Source organism: Ornithorhynchus anatinus, chromosome 19 (assembly GCF_004115215.2).
Source record: "Ornithorhynchus anatinus isolate Pmale09 chromosome 19, mOrnAna1.pri.v4, whole genome shotgun sequence".
Lineage (NCBI taxonomy): Eukaryota > Metazoa > Chordata > Mammalia > Monotremata > Ornithorhynchidae > Ornithorhynchus > Ornithorhynchus anatinus.
Window position 1 is genome coordinate 15,761,285 of NC_041746.1, and position 16,090 is coordinate 15,777,374.

The following is a 16,090-nucleotide window of genomic DNA, read 5'->3' on the forward strand; positions in this document are numbered from 1 at the left end:
GCCTATTTGTCAGTCTGGCCGGGCCATTCCATGTCGCCTGAGGCCTTGAGGCTGAGAAGCAGCATGGTTTAGTGGATAGAGCACGGACCTGCAAGTCAGAAGGACCTGGATTCTAATCCCAGCTCTGCCCCTTGTCTGCTGGGTGACTTTGGGCAAGTCACTTCACTGCTCTGTGCCTCGGTTACCTCCTCTGGAAAATGGGGATTAAGACCCCGAGCCCCGCGTGTAGGACATGGACTGTGTCCAGCCTGATGATCTTGTATCTACCCCAAAGACCATAAAGCACTTAACACGATAAGAAAAAATAGAACTCCTGGGATCCTTTTAAAACAACCTGTGAAACTGAATTAAAGATGAAAACTGTAGTAAATTTCAGCTGACTGTTTTGGAAAATGTGTTACGTGTAACATTGTTTTGTTGAAAATAATCTATATTTTCATCTGTAGAATCCCGGGTATGCCGGGCGACAGGAACTTCCTGAAAACTTAAAAATTCAGTTTAGGACGGTTGCTATGATGGTTCCAGATAGACAGGTACTCATCCATATTTAAAAGTTCAAGACAATTCGGTATTGATGTGCTCTCCTCTTATTTGAAAGGAGGTGACGGAAATTTAAATGATTTCATTTTCAGATCATTATGAGAGTCAAACTTGCTAGTTGTGGATTTCTTGACAATGTCATCCTGGCCCAGAAATTCTACGTCCTGTATAAACTTTGTGAGGAACAACTTACTAAACAGGTAATAGTCCTCAAAGAAATGAATTTGGGATTGGTGAATTTTGTTTACCGTGGTACTTCTCTTCATTCATTAATGGGGATTCTTTTTCTTCCCTATCTCTGGGTGACGCTTCGAGGGCTTCCCGTTTCCCGTAGCTATCATCGGAATGGCGGCTGGGTCAAAAGCAACTGGAGGGGGGATGGGCAGAGCTGGAGAGTTGGTGCAAGTAGCTCAGTAAGAAATCACAAGAAAATACAGGCCCAGCATCACAGGCAGGAGCAGCGTGGCTTAGCGGAAAGAACCCGGGCGTAGTAGTCAAGAGGATTTAGGTTCTAATCCCAGCTCCGCCGCTTGTCGTCTGTGCGACCTTGGGCCGGTCACTTCACTTCTCTGTGCCTCAGTTACCTTGTCTGGGAAATGGGGATTAAGACTGTGAGCCCCATGTGGGAGATAAGGGACAGTGTCCAGCCTGATGATCTTGTATCTACCTCAGTGCTTAGTACGGTGCCTGGCATATAGTAAGCTCTTAAATACTCCTTAAAAAGCATGGTTGGGTGCAGAATGGCACTCGGAAAGTGGCCGATGGCATTAGATCACAGGACGGGATTCCGTACCTCCGAACCCATGTCCGTCCTGAAAAAAGAAAGTCTCGTCTGTAATTTGCCCCGCCTGACCTGGGATTGAGAAGCAGGAGGGGAACTGTGCCGACATACAGGTTGACACTCTCGCACCGGCAGACGTACAGGAAAAGAGAAAAACTTTTCCAAGAAGCTTCCGGGGGCGACAGGTAAGGAAAGAAGGAGGAGCGGTCGAAAGCAGGATGGGGAAGAGGCCGGAAGATTCCAAAATATGGGTGGGAGACTGAGAAGTAGGCAGGGTCTGACAGTCGTGAGGGTTTCCGCTGCAAGAGATCGGCAGGAGAAAAGAGGAGAGGGATGGAAGGCCTGGGAGGAAAAGCAGTGCATGGGGAACTTTTGTCAGGTGGCGGGGTAAGGGAGAGAGGGCTGTCCTCCGTGTAATGGGGAATGAGGGGGATGAGGAGGTTTCGGGGTGTGAGGTGATAAAAAAAAAAAAAAAAATAGGAGCAGGGAGCATGGGGATTGGGCAAGTCACTTGTCAGCGGTATTCACTGACCGCTTACTGTGTGCAGACTGTAAACTTGCTGTGTGTGCGCAGGGAATGTGTCACCTGATTATTGTACTCTCCCAAGCGCTTAACACGGTGCTCTACGTACAGTAAATGAATGATCGAGCACTTGGACAAGGGCAGTACAACAGAGTTGGTGGCACGTTCCCTTCAGTCGCCTCAATCCTCTACTTGGGCTCTCTAGACAGGACGTCTCATCTCCGATCTGCGATTAAACACACATCTCCCACCCTACGAAACCCAACACCTCCCACTTCAGCACTTCCTTCTCACCTAAGCACTTTGGTATTGGTATTTGAGCACTCCTTGGGTGCAGAGCACGGCACTAAGTGCTTGGGAGAGGACAGTGCAACAGAGTTGATAGCCATGTTTTCAAGGAGTTTCCAGTCTAGAGGGGGAAAAGGATTTTGCCATTACGTGGGTAGCCAGGAGAGAAACAGAAAGGAGGAAAGCAGGAGAGGAGGAGGTGGGAGCTTAAGGCAGAAGAGATGTGTCACCTAGGATATCACGAATCCAGCGAGGTCTCTTGGCGACCATCCGGAAGGCCATCCTCCGTCTCCTTCGCCTCTTGTGCGCGGAGCTGTCGGACTCCGGAACGGGGAGACATTCCACTCGTGACGTTTCCGCTTCTCCCCTCCTTTCAGGTGCACTACGATTTCGGCCTGAGGAACATCCTTTCGGTACTGAGGACTCTTGGAGCTCAAAAAAGAGCCAGGCCAGAAGACAGTGAATTAAGTACCGTCATGAGGGGGCTGAGGGATATGAACCTCTCTAAACTGGTGAGGATTTCCGTACTTTGGGCCCCATCACCCCCTCTCGTCCAGCCCAACGTCGCAGCCTTCTGTAGGTGAATTCTGCACGTCCCAAGGCCTGGGACGTACGGGGCTTGGGTGGGAATTTGAGTTTGGACACCTTTAGATTTGAGGGGAGGGCAGAGGTGCCCAGGCACGGTCGAGAGCACCTGGGTTTGGGATTTTTATTTGAAAATAAAACCAGTGCTGCTTTTCCCGGGGTGACCGTTACGAACGACTGTTGCAAATCACACAAGAACCAGAAGATAAGAGAAGTTAGAGAGTTACACGGAACCCCTCTGTGAAGGTGCTTGGAAACTTGAGCATCTTGAAATGATAGAGCTGCAAGAAATATCTGATGCTGTTTAAAGTGGAATAAATAAGGACTGACGATTTTAACCACCTTTTAATTGACCGTGCCAATTTGAGTGAATACTTAATTTGGGGAGGAAAGACGCACAGACTGTAAGTTCATTATGGGCAAGAAACGCGTCTGCTGTCTCCGATGCATTGTACTCTCCGTGTACGGTAAGCGCTCGATAAATACCCACTGACCAATTCTTTTGTACCCTCACGAACGCTCCGTACAGTCCCCTGCACGTAATGAGCGCTCAACAGATGCCATTGGTCGACTGACGGTTAATCTTCCCAACTAAATGAGTACGTGACGACTTCGTATTTTAAACGGTCACGCCTTCGAATGTCTATTTACGGCTTTTCAGGTGGACGAAGACGAGCCCCTTTTTCTCAGTCTGATCAACGACCTGTTTCCAGGGTTACAGCTGGACAGCAGTACTTACTTCGAACTGCAGGCCGCAGTCGCCAATCAGGTGGAGGAAGAAGGACTGATTAACCATCCTCCCTGGAATCTAAAACTCGTACAGGTATAGATTTGTGAGTCGGTGAAAGGTGTGGAGATGGGTGTGTTTCTAAAACGGCTCGTTGACGGCCTAGACGCGATCGTTCCGCCTTCTCTATTTTCGAAGCAAGTAGCCGTGCCCCTGCGAAGGGAAGCCTCCCGCTTGTTGGATTAACAGAGAAGGTATAGACATTTTTAAAGAATCAAGTCATTTTAATAAGGAGGTGGAACTTAATCTTGATTCCCTGCGGAAAACAGCAATACGCCGATTCAGCCAAAGCTATATTAATTTCGGATATCATGAAGTTTGCAAACCAAATGCCAAATTCCAGGATGAGAAAATCCTAAATTTTAGACTACCTCCTCCAATTACACACCTTTAATAATAATAACAATAATGGTACCTTAATATGTGCCAAGCACTGTCCTAAGCTTTGGGAAAGATACGAGTCCATCATTTCGGACCCAGTCCCTGTCCCACGTGGGGCTGTCTCTTAATCCCCATTTTACTGATGGGGTAATCGAGGCCCAGAGAAATGAACTGACTGGTCAGGATTAGAACCCAGGTCTTTCTGACTCCCAGGCCCGTGCTCTATCCACTAAGCCAGTTTGGTCTCTTTGAATACGAAAGCTCCCTGCACTTTGCCAGCTCTTTTTGTCCCTACTTCAAATTTATAGGAAGTGGAACTTCCCAGAACAGTAATTAGTGGAAGAAATGAACAGCAGCCTCACAGCCCAGGTCTAAGACTGCTTATCTACACTTTCAGTGGAGCTTTTTCAAGTTGAGAAAAGCATGCTTTCCCTCTAAGAGTGCCAATAAAGAAGCAGCAAGGCCTAATGGATAAACCTCGGGCCTGGGAGCCAGAAGCCCCGGATTCTAATCCCAGCTCCACCACTTGCCTTCTGTGTGACGTCGGGCAAGTCACTTCACTTCACTTCTCTGTGCCTCAGTTTCCTCGACTGCAAAACGGGGATTCCGTACCCGCTCTCCCCTCCTGCTTAGACCGTGAGCCCCACGTGGGACAGGGACCACGTCCGACCTGATTAACTTGCGTCTCCCCCAGCGCTCAGAACAGCGCTTGACAGATGTCATTCATTCATTCAGTAGTATTTATTGAGCGCTTACTATGTGCAGAGCACTGTACTAAGCGCTTGGAATGTACAAATCGGTAACACATAGAGACGGTCCCTGCCCTCTGACGGGCTTACAGTCTAGTCGGGGGAGACGGACAGACGAGAACAATAACGATAAATAGAATCAAGGGGATGAACATCTCATTAAAACAATAGCAGATAAGTAGAATCAAGGCGACGTACATTTCACTGACAAAATAAATAGGGTCCTTTTCGTCAAGCGCACGTGTTTAACAAACGGAATCTGTCCATCCAGCTATACGAGACATCCCTCGTACGGCACGGATTGATGACCCTTGGGCCCAGCGGGTCCGGAAAAACGTCCGTCATCACAATTTTAATGAGGGCACTGACGGAGTGTGGCCGCCCTCACCGAGAGATGCGCATGAACCCCAAAGCTATCACCGCCCCTCAGATGTTTGGCAAACTGGATACGGCAACCAACGACTGGACGGACGGGATTTTTTCCACGCTGTGGAGAAAAACGCTGAAGGCCAAGAAGGGTGAGGGATCGGGTTTTTGGGACGGCTGGGAGCCGGCGTGGGCCCACGAGACTCGCGGGGTCTGCCGGCTCTCCTCGAGTGGTCTCCCGGGGCCCCAGGAGCACGCGCACACCAGTCGGCCGTATTTATTGAGCGCTCACTGTGTGCCGAGCACTGTACTAAACGCCTGGGAGACTACAATGCAATAGAGTTGGTAGACACTTTCCCTGCCCGCCACGGGCTTAGAGTGTAGCGATTCTAAGGGATTGGGTGACTTTAATAATAATAATAATAATGATAATTACGGTATTTGTTAAGCGCTTACTATGTGCCAGGCACTCTTCTAAGCGCTGGGGTAGATACAAGATAATCGGGTTACCGTACTTTATTATACGAGGCAAAAGTCCCGGTTGTAATATAGGCAATGCAGACTCTATTCATATTAATGTCAGTCTCCCCTTCTAGACTGTGAGCTCGTCGCGGGCGGGAACGGGTCCGTTTGTTGTGATATTGTCCTCTCCCAAGCGCTTAGTACAGTGCTTCGCACAGAGTAGGCGCTCGATAAATACGACTGAATGAAAGAATGAATGAACATTGAATTTCCTGCTTTACCCTCTTCGTAGGTGAAAATATCTTCCTCATTTTGGATGGTCCCGTAGACGCCATCTGGATTGAAAACCTGAATTCAGTGTTGGATGACAACAAGACCCTCACTTTAGCTAACGGTGATCGGATTCCCATGTCCCCAACCTGTAAGCTTCTGTTCGAGGTCCACAACATTGAAAACGCTTCCCCCGCCACTGTTTCCAGGATGGGGATGGTCTACATTAGCAGCTCCGCTCTCAGCTGGAAGCCGATATTGCAGGTGCGGACCCGGCCAAAATGCTAACGCCTTTTCCGGTTTTTGTTTCAACCTTTCTACGTCCACCGATCGGAGTTTACCGAGCACTTTCTGTGTGCAGAGCACCGGACTGAGGGCTTCTTTCTAATGCCGTCGAGTCGTTGCCGATTCTTAGCGGCTCTGTGGACACGTTATCCGTAGAGTTTTCTCGGTAAAAAAAATAAAATGCAGAAGTGGTTTACCATTGCCTTCCTCCTCGTAGTCAAAACTCAAGTCTCTGCCATTGTCTGTGATCAACATTTTGATCACTTGACTTTGACTTTTTCCCCGGCCGCTGCCGCCCGGCACTGGGGAATCGATTTTGACGCTTCAGCTGAGGCCTTTCCATTATGGGTGAACTTGAGGGCATAAATAAATAATTTATGGCTAGTACGTAAGTGCTGTGCGGGTTGAGGGAGGTGTGAATGAAGGTGCGTATCCAGTTGAGGAGAATGCTAAGGTTGCGGGCTTGTCTGGTGTCTGTTACAGGCATGGCTAAAGAAGCGTACTCCCCAGGAATCCGTGATATTACAAGGACTTTATGACAGTGTCTTTGAAGCGGCATATACATACGTGAAACTAAACCTTGCTCCCAAAATGCAACTCTTAGAGTGTAATTACATCGTGCAGGTAGGATGAAACTGAACCTTGCTCCCAAAATGCAACTCTCAGAGTGTAATTACATGCAGGTAGGACAGTAGTTTGCTTTTTTATTTGTGGCATCTGTTAAGCGATGACTATGTGCCAAGGCACCGTACCACACGCGGGGGTGAATGCAAACTAATCAGGTTGGACTTAGTCCACCAAATTGCCTGTGGGATGGAGCCACGTTCTCACAGATCATAACCAGGCCGTTTGGCAGGGCACACTCCTTTTCTTTCGTTTGCATCTCCTTTTCGATCCGTCACCTGTGTTCGCCAAGAATCATTCCTCCTCCCCTTTGCCGAATGCCAAGTTGATCTGGCTGCTGATGTTTCTCCGTTTTGGTTTTGTGGCCTTTGTTAAGCACAGACAATAATGACGATGTTCGTGGTATCTGTTAAGCGCTTACCGTGTGCCAGGCACTGTACTGAGCACTGGGGTAGATACGAGCGAATCGGGTTGGACGCAGTCACAAATCTAAGGCTCTCAGGCTCAAGGAACGTTGAGCATCAACTAGCTGCTCAGGAGAAACAGAACTTGGTTGGGTATTTAATAGCATATCGACGCCATGGTCTGCCAGAGAGGTTCCAGATATAATGGATTCTGTTGACCCGATTTTCTCAGCAAATACGATAGTCTGAGGAACTCGGGAGAATGTTACAACCTTTTTTAGAAATATTTTTGATCTCCTCCCCCATACACCCGCACTTAAAGCGGTGAAGTTGTAGTGGTGTCTGTTTTGCCCTTCCTTTATGGTCAGCTTCACTATTTTCTTTTTTTTCTTTTCCCAGACTCTCAATCTGCTGGAAGGCTTAATTCCCTCTAAAGAAGATGGTGGTGTTTCTTCTAACGAGCACCTTCATAAATTATTTGTCTTCAGCCTGATGTGGAGCTTAGGTGCCCTGCTGGAGCTGGAGAGCCGAGAAAAACTTGAAGCCTTTTTAAGGAGCCATGAGAGCAGATTGGTTTTGCCGGAGATCCCGGAGGGCAGTAATCAAACCATGTATGAGTTTTATGTCACAGAATATGGTAAGAGGCAAATAATCGCTCTGTCTTGATTTAGGCAGTAGCATTTTGCGGGGGCCTGAAAAATCCTAATCCCCAAACCAAATGTACAGACTACTTTGGATTACAGTGAAGCACCCGTCATTCATTCATTCGATCATATTTTTTGAGCGCTTACTGTGGCCAGAGCACTGTACTAAGCACTTAGCACCGTACTGAGCGTTCTACTCCTCGGTCAGACACTCTGTCTGTTCAGGTTTGGAGAAAACTGCCAAAACATAATAAGCAGAAGTGCAAACTCGACCGTCTTCTGTCACTGCCAGCAGGGTGTAGCGGACAGACCCGGGCCTTGGAGTCAGAAGGCCGTGGGTCCTGATCCCGGCTCCGCCCCTCGTCTGCTGTGTGACCTTGGGCGAGTCCCTTCACATCTCTGGGGCTCAGTTCCCTCATCTGAAAAATGGGGATTGCCCCACGTGGGACAGGGACTGTGTCCAACCCGATTTGCTTGTCTCCACCCCAGCGCTCAATACAGTGTCTGGCGCGAAACAAATGCCGCAGTTATTAGTGCCCTCAGCTCATCTCGTCCCAACCTGTTCTGCTGCTGCATTAAACGCTTCTTCCTATTCCTCGTACATTGCCCTGCTGCAGCTTAGCATAATTCTGCTCCTGTTCTAGTCCTCTGAATAATTAATAGTGATAACTGTAAAAGCCTTACTGTCTGCCAAGCACTGTCACTAAGCCTCTGGGGCAGGTACCAGATGATGAGTCAGATCGGACACAGTCCCTGTCCTCCTTGGGGCTCCTTGTCTGAGCAGGAGGGAGAAAAAGGATTGGATCCCCATTTTACAGATGAAGAAACTAAGAAAAAGAGAAGTTGAATGATTTTCCCATGGTCATGCAGCAGGCGTGTGGCAGACCTAGGATTAGAACTCAGATCTTCTGACTCCCAGGGCTGTGTTCTTGCCACTAGGTCACACTGCTTCTCACTCGGCCGTGCTGTTTCTGGCCCAGGCTTCTCCCTGCTGATGCAGGCTCCTCTCTTCTGTTTCTTCCAATGGTTTAGAGCAGGGTAATAGTTGTTATTATTATGGTATTTGTGAAGCACTTACTATGTGCCAGGCACCGTACCTAAGCACTGGGGTGGGACACAGTCCCTGTCCCACGTGAGTCTCACAGTCTTAATCCCCATTTTACAGATGAGGTCACTGAGGCCCAGAGAAGTGAAGTGACTTGCCCCAGGTCACGCAGCAGACGAGAGGCTGAGCCGGGATTAGAACCCATGACCTTCAAATGCAAATAATTTGCCTGCCTCATATCGTTTCTGTGAGATGTCCTTAAATGAATCCCGATAATATTTTCAGTGACAAAGCTAGGAAAGTATAGTTTTAACCATCCTACTTTTAGCAAGGTGCAGTGTGGCTCAAATGTCTCACAAAAGCTAATTCATCACCACTGGCTGTGTCAGGCTGGAGAGATGTATTTTTATTTTTCAGGTTACTCGCTAAGGTCCAGTTATGTTCCAGGTACCTTACTAAGCATTGGTGTAGGTACAAGTTGATCAGGTTGGACACAGTCTCTGTCCCAAAAAGACCCCACAGTCTTATTCCCCATTTTACGGATGAGGTCATTTAGACACGGAGAAGTTAAGTGACTTGTCCAAGGTCACACAGCTGACAAGTGGTGAAGCTGGGATGAGAACCCGGGCCCTCGGACTCCCAGGCCCAGGCTTCATCCACTAGGCCGTGCTGCTGCCCGTGTAATATGTGGCATTTTTCTCTAATGGCTCCGGTATACATGTGTATATATATATTTATATACATATATATTGATGAAGAAATCAAGACCATGCTAATCAGATTTATGGAAATACTAAATTAGGATGCTCTTGAGTGCTGTTAAAACTCAGCAGTATAGATAATTCAGCTGTGTAAACTGAGTTTTGTTTTGCTTTCAAATGGTACTTGTTAAGCTCTGACTATGTGTCCGACATTGTCCCAAGCAGTGGGGTAGATTCAGGTTAATCAGATCTGAGACCGTCTCTGCCCCATGTGGTTGTTACAATTGAAGACTAGATTCTCTTTACCAACATATTGATGATAATAGAAAATACATGTTACACATGTCTAAATATGTATAATTTTATACTTCTAACAGGCGACTGGGATCACTGGAATAAAAAACTACAGCCGTATGTCTATCCCACGGATACTATTCCAGAATATGCATCTATTCTGGTTCCAAATGTCGACAACGTAAGAACTAACTTTCTGATCGACACGATCGCAAAGCAACACAAAGTAAGTGCTCAGGCATTGGTCAGTGACTTGCAAAAACCGTCGAGCACATATTACAGTAGGCTACGGGAGACCGTGGTGTAGAATGATCTGGTAGCGTGTGATCTTGAAATACCCTCACTGGCATTTATCCTTCTCGAATAACACAGGTCTTCCCTGGTTTAGGAGGCTCATCGATATCTAGAAAAGCACCCCGGGAAGTAGGGGTGGTTTACTGCGCAGAGACCTTTCCTCTAAAGAGTATAATAATGATAATAATTGGGGAATTTGTTAAGCGCTTAGTATGTGCCAGGTACTGTGGTAAGCGCCGGGGGGGGGGGTACAGGCGAGACGGGTTGGACACAGTCCCACATGGGGCTCGCAATCTTAACCTTCGTTGTATAGCTCAGGCAACTGAGGCCCAGTGAAGTGAAGTGTCCAAGGTCACATAGCAGACAAGTGGCAGAGCCGGGGTTCGAACCTAGGTCCTTCTAACTCCCAGGCCCGGGCTCTATCCACTAGGCAGCAAGATTCTGCTTCTCGGGTTCTAGTCCCGGCTCCGCCACTTCTCAGCTGTGTGACCTTGAACAAGTCCCTGCATTCTTCTGGGGCTCATTTGTCACCTGTCAAATGGGGAAGAAGACTGTGAGCTCCATGCGTGACGTGGATTCTGTCCAACCTGATTAATTTGCGGAGGTGGATGGGCAACCACTGGAGCCCACTTTCCCCTCTCTTCACCTCCCTTCTGCCTCACCTTGCCTTACTCCCTTTATTCGTCCTCCCTCCCAGCCCCACGGCACTTATGTACACATCTGTCATTTATTTATTTCTGTTAACGTCTGTCTCCCCTTCTGTAAGCTCACCGTGGGCGGGGAATTCATATTGTTATACTCACCTAAGCGCTAATACAGTGCTCCGCACGATAAGAGCTCAATCAATACAACTCATAGATTGATATGAAAATTAAGCTACATAAGGAACAGCCCCTGGGAATCAGGGATTTGGATGCCAAAGTTTGTGAGATTTCATTGACTTTTGTGATTCGTTTTTAAATTATGACTAATTCCAGGGGGTACTGTACCGTGCACCTGGAAGATTACAATACAATAGAGTTGGTAGACACGTTCCCTGCCCACAGTGAGCTTACAGTCTGGAGAGGAGACAGACGTGAATAAAAATAAATGCCTTGCGGTTACGTTCGTAAGTGCTGGAGTCTGAGGGACGGGTGAATTTCCTCAGATGCCGTGTCGCACCCGACCTATAACGGCTCTGTGGACAGATCCTCTCCGGGGCGTCCCATCTTCTACCGTAAAGTCATTCCGGCATGTGCATCTGTAGAGTTTTCTTGGTAAAGATACGGAAGTGGTTTACCATCACCTTCTTCCACGCTGTAAAAACTTGAATCGCTGCCGTTGCCTTTGATCACCGTTTTGGTCACTCGATCGTCCGCCTTGGACTTTTTCCCGGGCTGCCGCTGCCCAGCACAGGCGAATCGGCTTTGTCTGACACTTCGGCGTAGACCTTGCCATTAAAAGTCACCCTATATGGCGTCAACTTCATCAGGGTACGCAAACTCTCCAGCCACGATAAGGCGTCGATTCATAGGTGAATAAAACACGCGAATCCTTAGGTAATATAAGTATATACAAGATACTGCTCTATTATAAAGATTCGGCAGTTACATTTTAATGGCATTGAATATTTACATTTTTAAAATTATATCTGACTAGAGAAATGCCAATATACCTATCTTGGGTATTCTTAAAGCAACTTCTATTGAGCCCTATTGGAAATATCACATGACACTAGACTCTATGCATATTTTATTAGAAATCCACAGATCCAAAAAGCCCAGCAACTAGTAGATGTTTTAACTTGAATCGTTAAGTAGAATGTTAATTCACCACAGTGCCGAATTGTTAAACATTAATTGCTTTGGAATGGGCAAAAATGATTAAAGGCTTGGGAAATTTCCCGTCTGTGGAAACGAACCGAAGAAGCAATAAATGCAGTGACAGGAAAACCATTAAGTAACCATTGCTCAGTTTAGTTTCCTTTAAGAGGGGGCAGGAGGGGACGAATTTAAAATGCAGCATGAAATATTTAGGCTAGAGCTTACGAAGAACTTTTTTTTCTGTAAAGTTTTGGTTGCAGTGGGATGTTCTAATTGAGGTTGTGGAATTTCTGACCATAGAGATCATTTAGAAAAAGAAGGGCTGGTATTCTGTGGAGATGATTGGAGGGTAATGTCTTGAAGTGGAAAGCTGGATTCTCCAGCCCCTTTTTTGAGTTCATTGCCTGTAATTCTGTGATTATAGGCAGTTTTGCTCACAGGAGAACAGGGAACAGCGAAAACTGTAATGATTAAAGGATATATGAAAAAATACAATCCAGAAGTCCATTTATCAAAATCTCTGAATTTTTCATCTGCCACAGAACCAGTTATGTTTCAGGTAAAATCCACAGTTGTATATACTTTCAAATGTTAGTCGTTTATATTTAAAACATGTTTCAAACTACTAATCGTACAAGTGAAATGGGAATTTCAGAAGGGGTTTCCATATTTTTTATGCCTCAGATTTCTTCACGTTCACTTAAAAGAAGTAAGGGGTCTGAGATCCTGTAGAAAATGGTTGACATTATAGTCATTTGTCCTTAAAATTTCCTACTATTTATTTCATCTTAAGGATTGGCATTGTGATCATTTGGTCTTAAAATTGTTTAGTCTCTATTTTAATTTCTTCAAAGATAAAATATGTTATGAAATGGCATGCTTATCTTTCTTAGTAATATCTTAAATCCACTGTAAGCTCCTTGAAGTCAGGAATCATGGCTGTGACCATTTGGACCCTCAATACACCGCAAGTGAGTGATTCCCAAAATATTAAGCTAAGCATTTCCCTTTTTCTTTTTCAGAGGACAGTTGAAAGCTACGTGGACAAACGGATGGGAAGCACATACGGCCCCCCGGGGGGGAGAAAAATGACTGTGTTTATCGACGACATTAACATGCCGATAATTAATGAATGGGGAGATCAGGTATAATGGAGATGTTACATTCGGCGTGCGTGACACGGACAACAGAGGGTGAGATGAAAAAAAGGGAGAAGATAGGCTCAGAAGCCTTATGGGGGTTCTTCAAACAAACACTCCCCCTACATCTTCACCCCATCTGCACACAGATTTTTATCTCCCACGTACAGAAAACCCTGACGTGTAGAAACAGGAGAACCGGGCTGAAACAGAGACGTGAAAGCGGAGACCTCACGGCACCAAGAAACGTACAGGCATATGCGCAGCAGGCAGGCAGAATCGTAGTCGTGTCGGACTAGAAGAGGATAGTGACACACAGAGAGAGAAAACACCCGGCAAAGGAAAAGATGATGATGAATGGGGAGAAAGAATGAAAAATGCGTTGTCTAGCTAATGGGGGCAAAGATCGGTATTTAATATTCGGACATCGACTATTCATTTTCACAAACATTAATAGAACTGGGACTTGGGAGCAGTTTTTTGTGTGCAGTAGTCTTATCGATACAAGTGCAGTGCCCTATAAATGGATAAAGTCCTTGAGTAATTAAAAAGCCTATTTTGTAATCATTTTCAGGTGACTAATGAGATTGTGCGGCAGATGATGGAAATGGAAGGAATGTACAGCTTGGATAAACCCGGAGACTTCACTACAATTGTTGATGTGCAGATAATAGCAGCTATGATACACCCCGGAGGTGGTAGAAATGATATTCCACAACGTCTGAAGAGGCAGTTTACTGTGTTTAATTGCACATTGCCATCCAACGCCTCCATAGACAAAATTTTTGGTATTAATGCTTTCTTTCGAATGGGCAATTGTCTGTTATTATAGTATTTATCATTTCTATAGTACACTTCTGTGCTGTAAAAATCATAAACTATGTTATGCTTTCCTCTCAAAGAGTTACAGTAGAAGATGAAAAAAGAAAGTAATATGCAGTCTCCCCCCCCCCCATATTCATTTTTATGAAATGTGAGGGGAAAGGTACTGTGTATGACCCATCAATTCTACTCCTGTTGCCCGTGGTGGTCAAGGATGCGTTGTTCCCCACGTCAGTCAGTCGTATTTATTGAGCGCTTACTGTGGGCAGAACACTGTACTGAGCACTTGAGAGCATCAAGATAGCGATATAGCAGGCGCATTCCCTGCCCGCAACAAGCTTTAAGTCTAGAGGGTGTGGGTGTGACTGAAGTGATCAATGAATGTCCGGCAGTACATTCAATCCCTCAGTGAATTTGGGGCCATTCTCTGCCCCTTCGCCTCTAGACTCTAAACTCCTTGTGGGCAGGGAACTTTGCTAATTCTGTTGTACTGTACTTTCCCAAACACTTACTACAGTGTTCTGCCCATAGTAAGTGCTCAAATACCACTGATTGACTGAAGATTTTCACAAATCTCTGCTGACACATTTCAATCAATCAAGTGTATTTATTGAGGGCTTACTGTGCGCAGAACACAGTACTAAGCACTTGGGAAAGTACAATACAACAGAATTAGCAGACACATTCCCTGGCCATAATGAGTTTACAGTCTAGACGGAAAGGCAGACATTAATATGACTAAATAGGTCATTTATAATAGACAAAGATCTGTACATTTCAGTTTTGATCTAAAATTTATCATCAGTCAATCCATGGTATTTATTGAGCACTTGCTGTGTGGAGAGTATTGTGCTAAACATTTGAGAACGTTCAGTACAATAGAATTGGTCGAAACGATCCCTGCTCTCAAGGAACTCACAGCCTAGAGGGCCACGGAGCATGATTCCTGACTTTTTGAGAGTTTGCTTATTTAAGAAATTCACACAGGAGTGGATCTGACTCTGTTCGGGGGGTCTCTGGTTTTATTGTTCTTTCCCAAGCTCTCAGTAAGTTAGAAGGAAAGACACTTTCAAAATGAAGTGAATTCCATAATGCAATAGAGGTAGTTGGAAAAAATTGTTGAAGCCCCATCTTTCAAAAAGTATAGATTTTTTAAATTCAGGAGCCTGAAGCTGGAGAACTGTGTTCATATTTGAAGAATGGAGCCATATCAATTGCTCTTTCATTCTCTTTTTTATCCCTCCTGCTTTCATTTTTGCTCACTTTAATTCCTTTCTCCCTCCTTTCCCAGAAGCTCTGGCAACAGACTGGCAAATGCTGAGAGGAATTCTGCCCCTTCTCCCCAAATTCCAGACCTCGGTTGTCCTTGGGGTGAGGGAACATGTCTTCCAATCAGCGCTCAATGAATACCACCGACGGATTGATTGTCCTGCTTAGCATGTTAGTCAGAGATGAGTGGAAGAAGTGGCTTCTGAAATGGCTGATCACGGGACCTATAGTAGCTGCGTTTACATTTAGATTGATTTGTCCCTAAGGGAAAAATGGGTTCTGAATGATCTGTATATAAAGTTCTTTTTTCACTCTTATCTGTTCTCAGGATTGATCGGGTGTGGATATTTTGATCCTCATAGAAACTTCAAGCCTGAAGTATGTGATGTGATCATAAAATTAGTCTCAGCGGGCAGAATCCTGTGGCAGTGGACTAAGGTAGATTACGGGTTTGGATATATCCAAAAATTTCAGAGATCGGTAATTATGCCAGCGATATCTGTTAAGCGCTTAGTATGGGTCAAGCGTCGTTCTAAGCTTTGGGATAGATCCAAGCACTTAGTACAGTGCTCTGCACACAGTAAGCGCTCAATAAATACGACTGAATGAATGAATTCCTGTCCCACGTGGGACTCATACTCTAAGTAGGAGGGAGAACAGACATTAAATCCCCCCTTTATAGATGAGGAAGCTGAGGCACAGAGCAGTGAAGAGACTTGTCCCACGTCTGACAGCAGGCAGCTGGAGGAACAGAATTAGAAACCGGGTCCTCTTTTGACTCCAGGCCCTGACTCCTTCCACTAGGCCATGCTGCTCCTTTAATAAGTTTGAGACTTTCACTCTGGTCTTGTTTGTGTAAAATGTCCAGGAAGAATTTGAGTTGGGTATTTTCTCTAGTGTCTCTGTTAATTGGGTAAATGAATTTTCAGCTTTCCTTTAAACTCCGAGCCTTTCCAGTTGGTGCTCTGACTGTGTTCATCTCCATAGGGTCATCCCGGGGGGTTACGACCCTTTCTTTTACAACTCACTATTGCC

At 45.8% G+C, this 16,090-nt stretch overlaps 1 protein-coding gene across 3 annotated transcripts in view; it reads left to right on the forward strand.

Moving 5' to 3' along the window:
• DNAH8 (dynein axonemal heavy chain 8) overlaps window positions 1-16,090 on the forward strand; it is a 168,971-nt gene that overhangs the window by 69,838 nt on the left and 83,043 nt on the right. For 2 of the 3 annotated variants that reach the window (XM_029047258.2, XM_029047260.2), the window contains exons 45-57: window positions 447-533; window positions 633-740; window positions 2,510-2,644; window positions 3,379-3,540; window positions 4,906-5,152; window positions 5,755-5,996; window positions 6,501-6,641; window positions 7,445-7,682; window positions 9,813-9,955; window positions 12,250-12,384; window positions 12,848-12,970; window positions 13,539-13,752; window positions 15,384-15,493. In XM_029047258.2, coding sequence (XP_028903091.1) covers window positions 447-533; window positions 633-740; window positions 2,510-2,644; window positions 3,379-3,540; window positions 4,906-5,152; window positions 5,755-5,996; window positions 6,501-6,641; window positions 7,445-7,682; window positions 9,813-9,955; window positions 12,250-12,384; window positions 12,848-12,970; window positions 13,539-13,752; window positions 15,384-15,493 — 2,085 coding nt within the window. The remainder of the gene's footprint in view (window positions 1-446; window positions 534-632; window positions 741-2,509; window positions 2,645-3,378; window positions 3,541-4,905; window positions 5,153-5,754; window positions 5,997-6,500; window positions 6,642-7,444; window positions 7,683-9,812; window positions 9,956-12,249; window positions 12,385-12,847; window positions 12,971-13,538; window positions 13,753-15,383; window positions 15,494-16,090) is intronic. The other variant, XM_029047259.2, reaches the window with a different exon arrangement.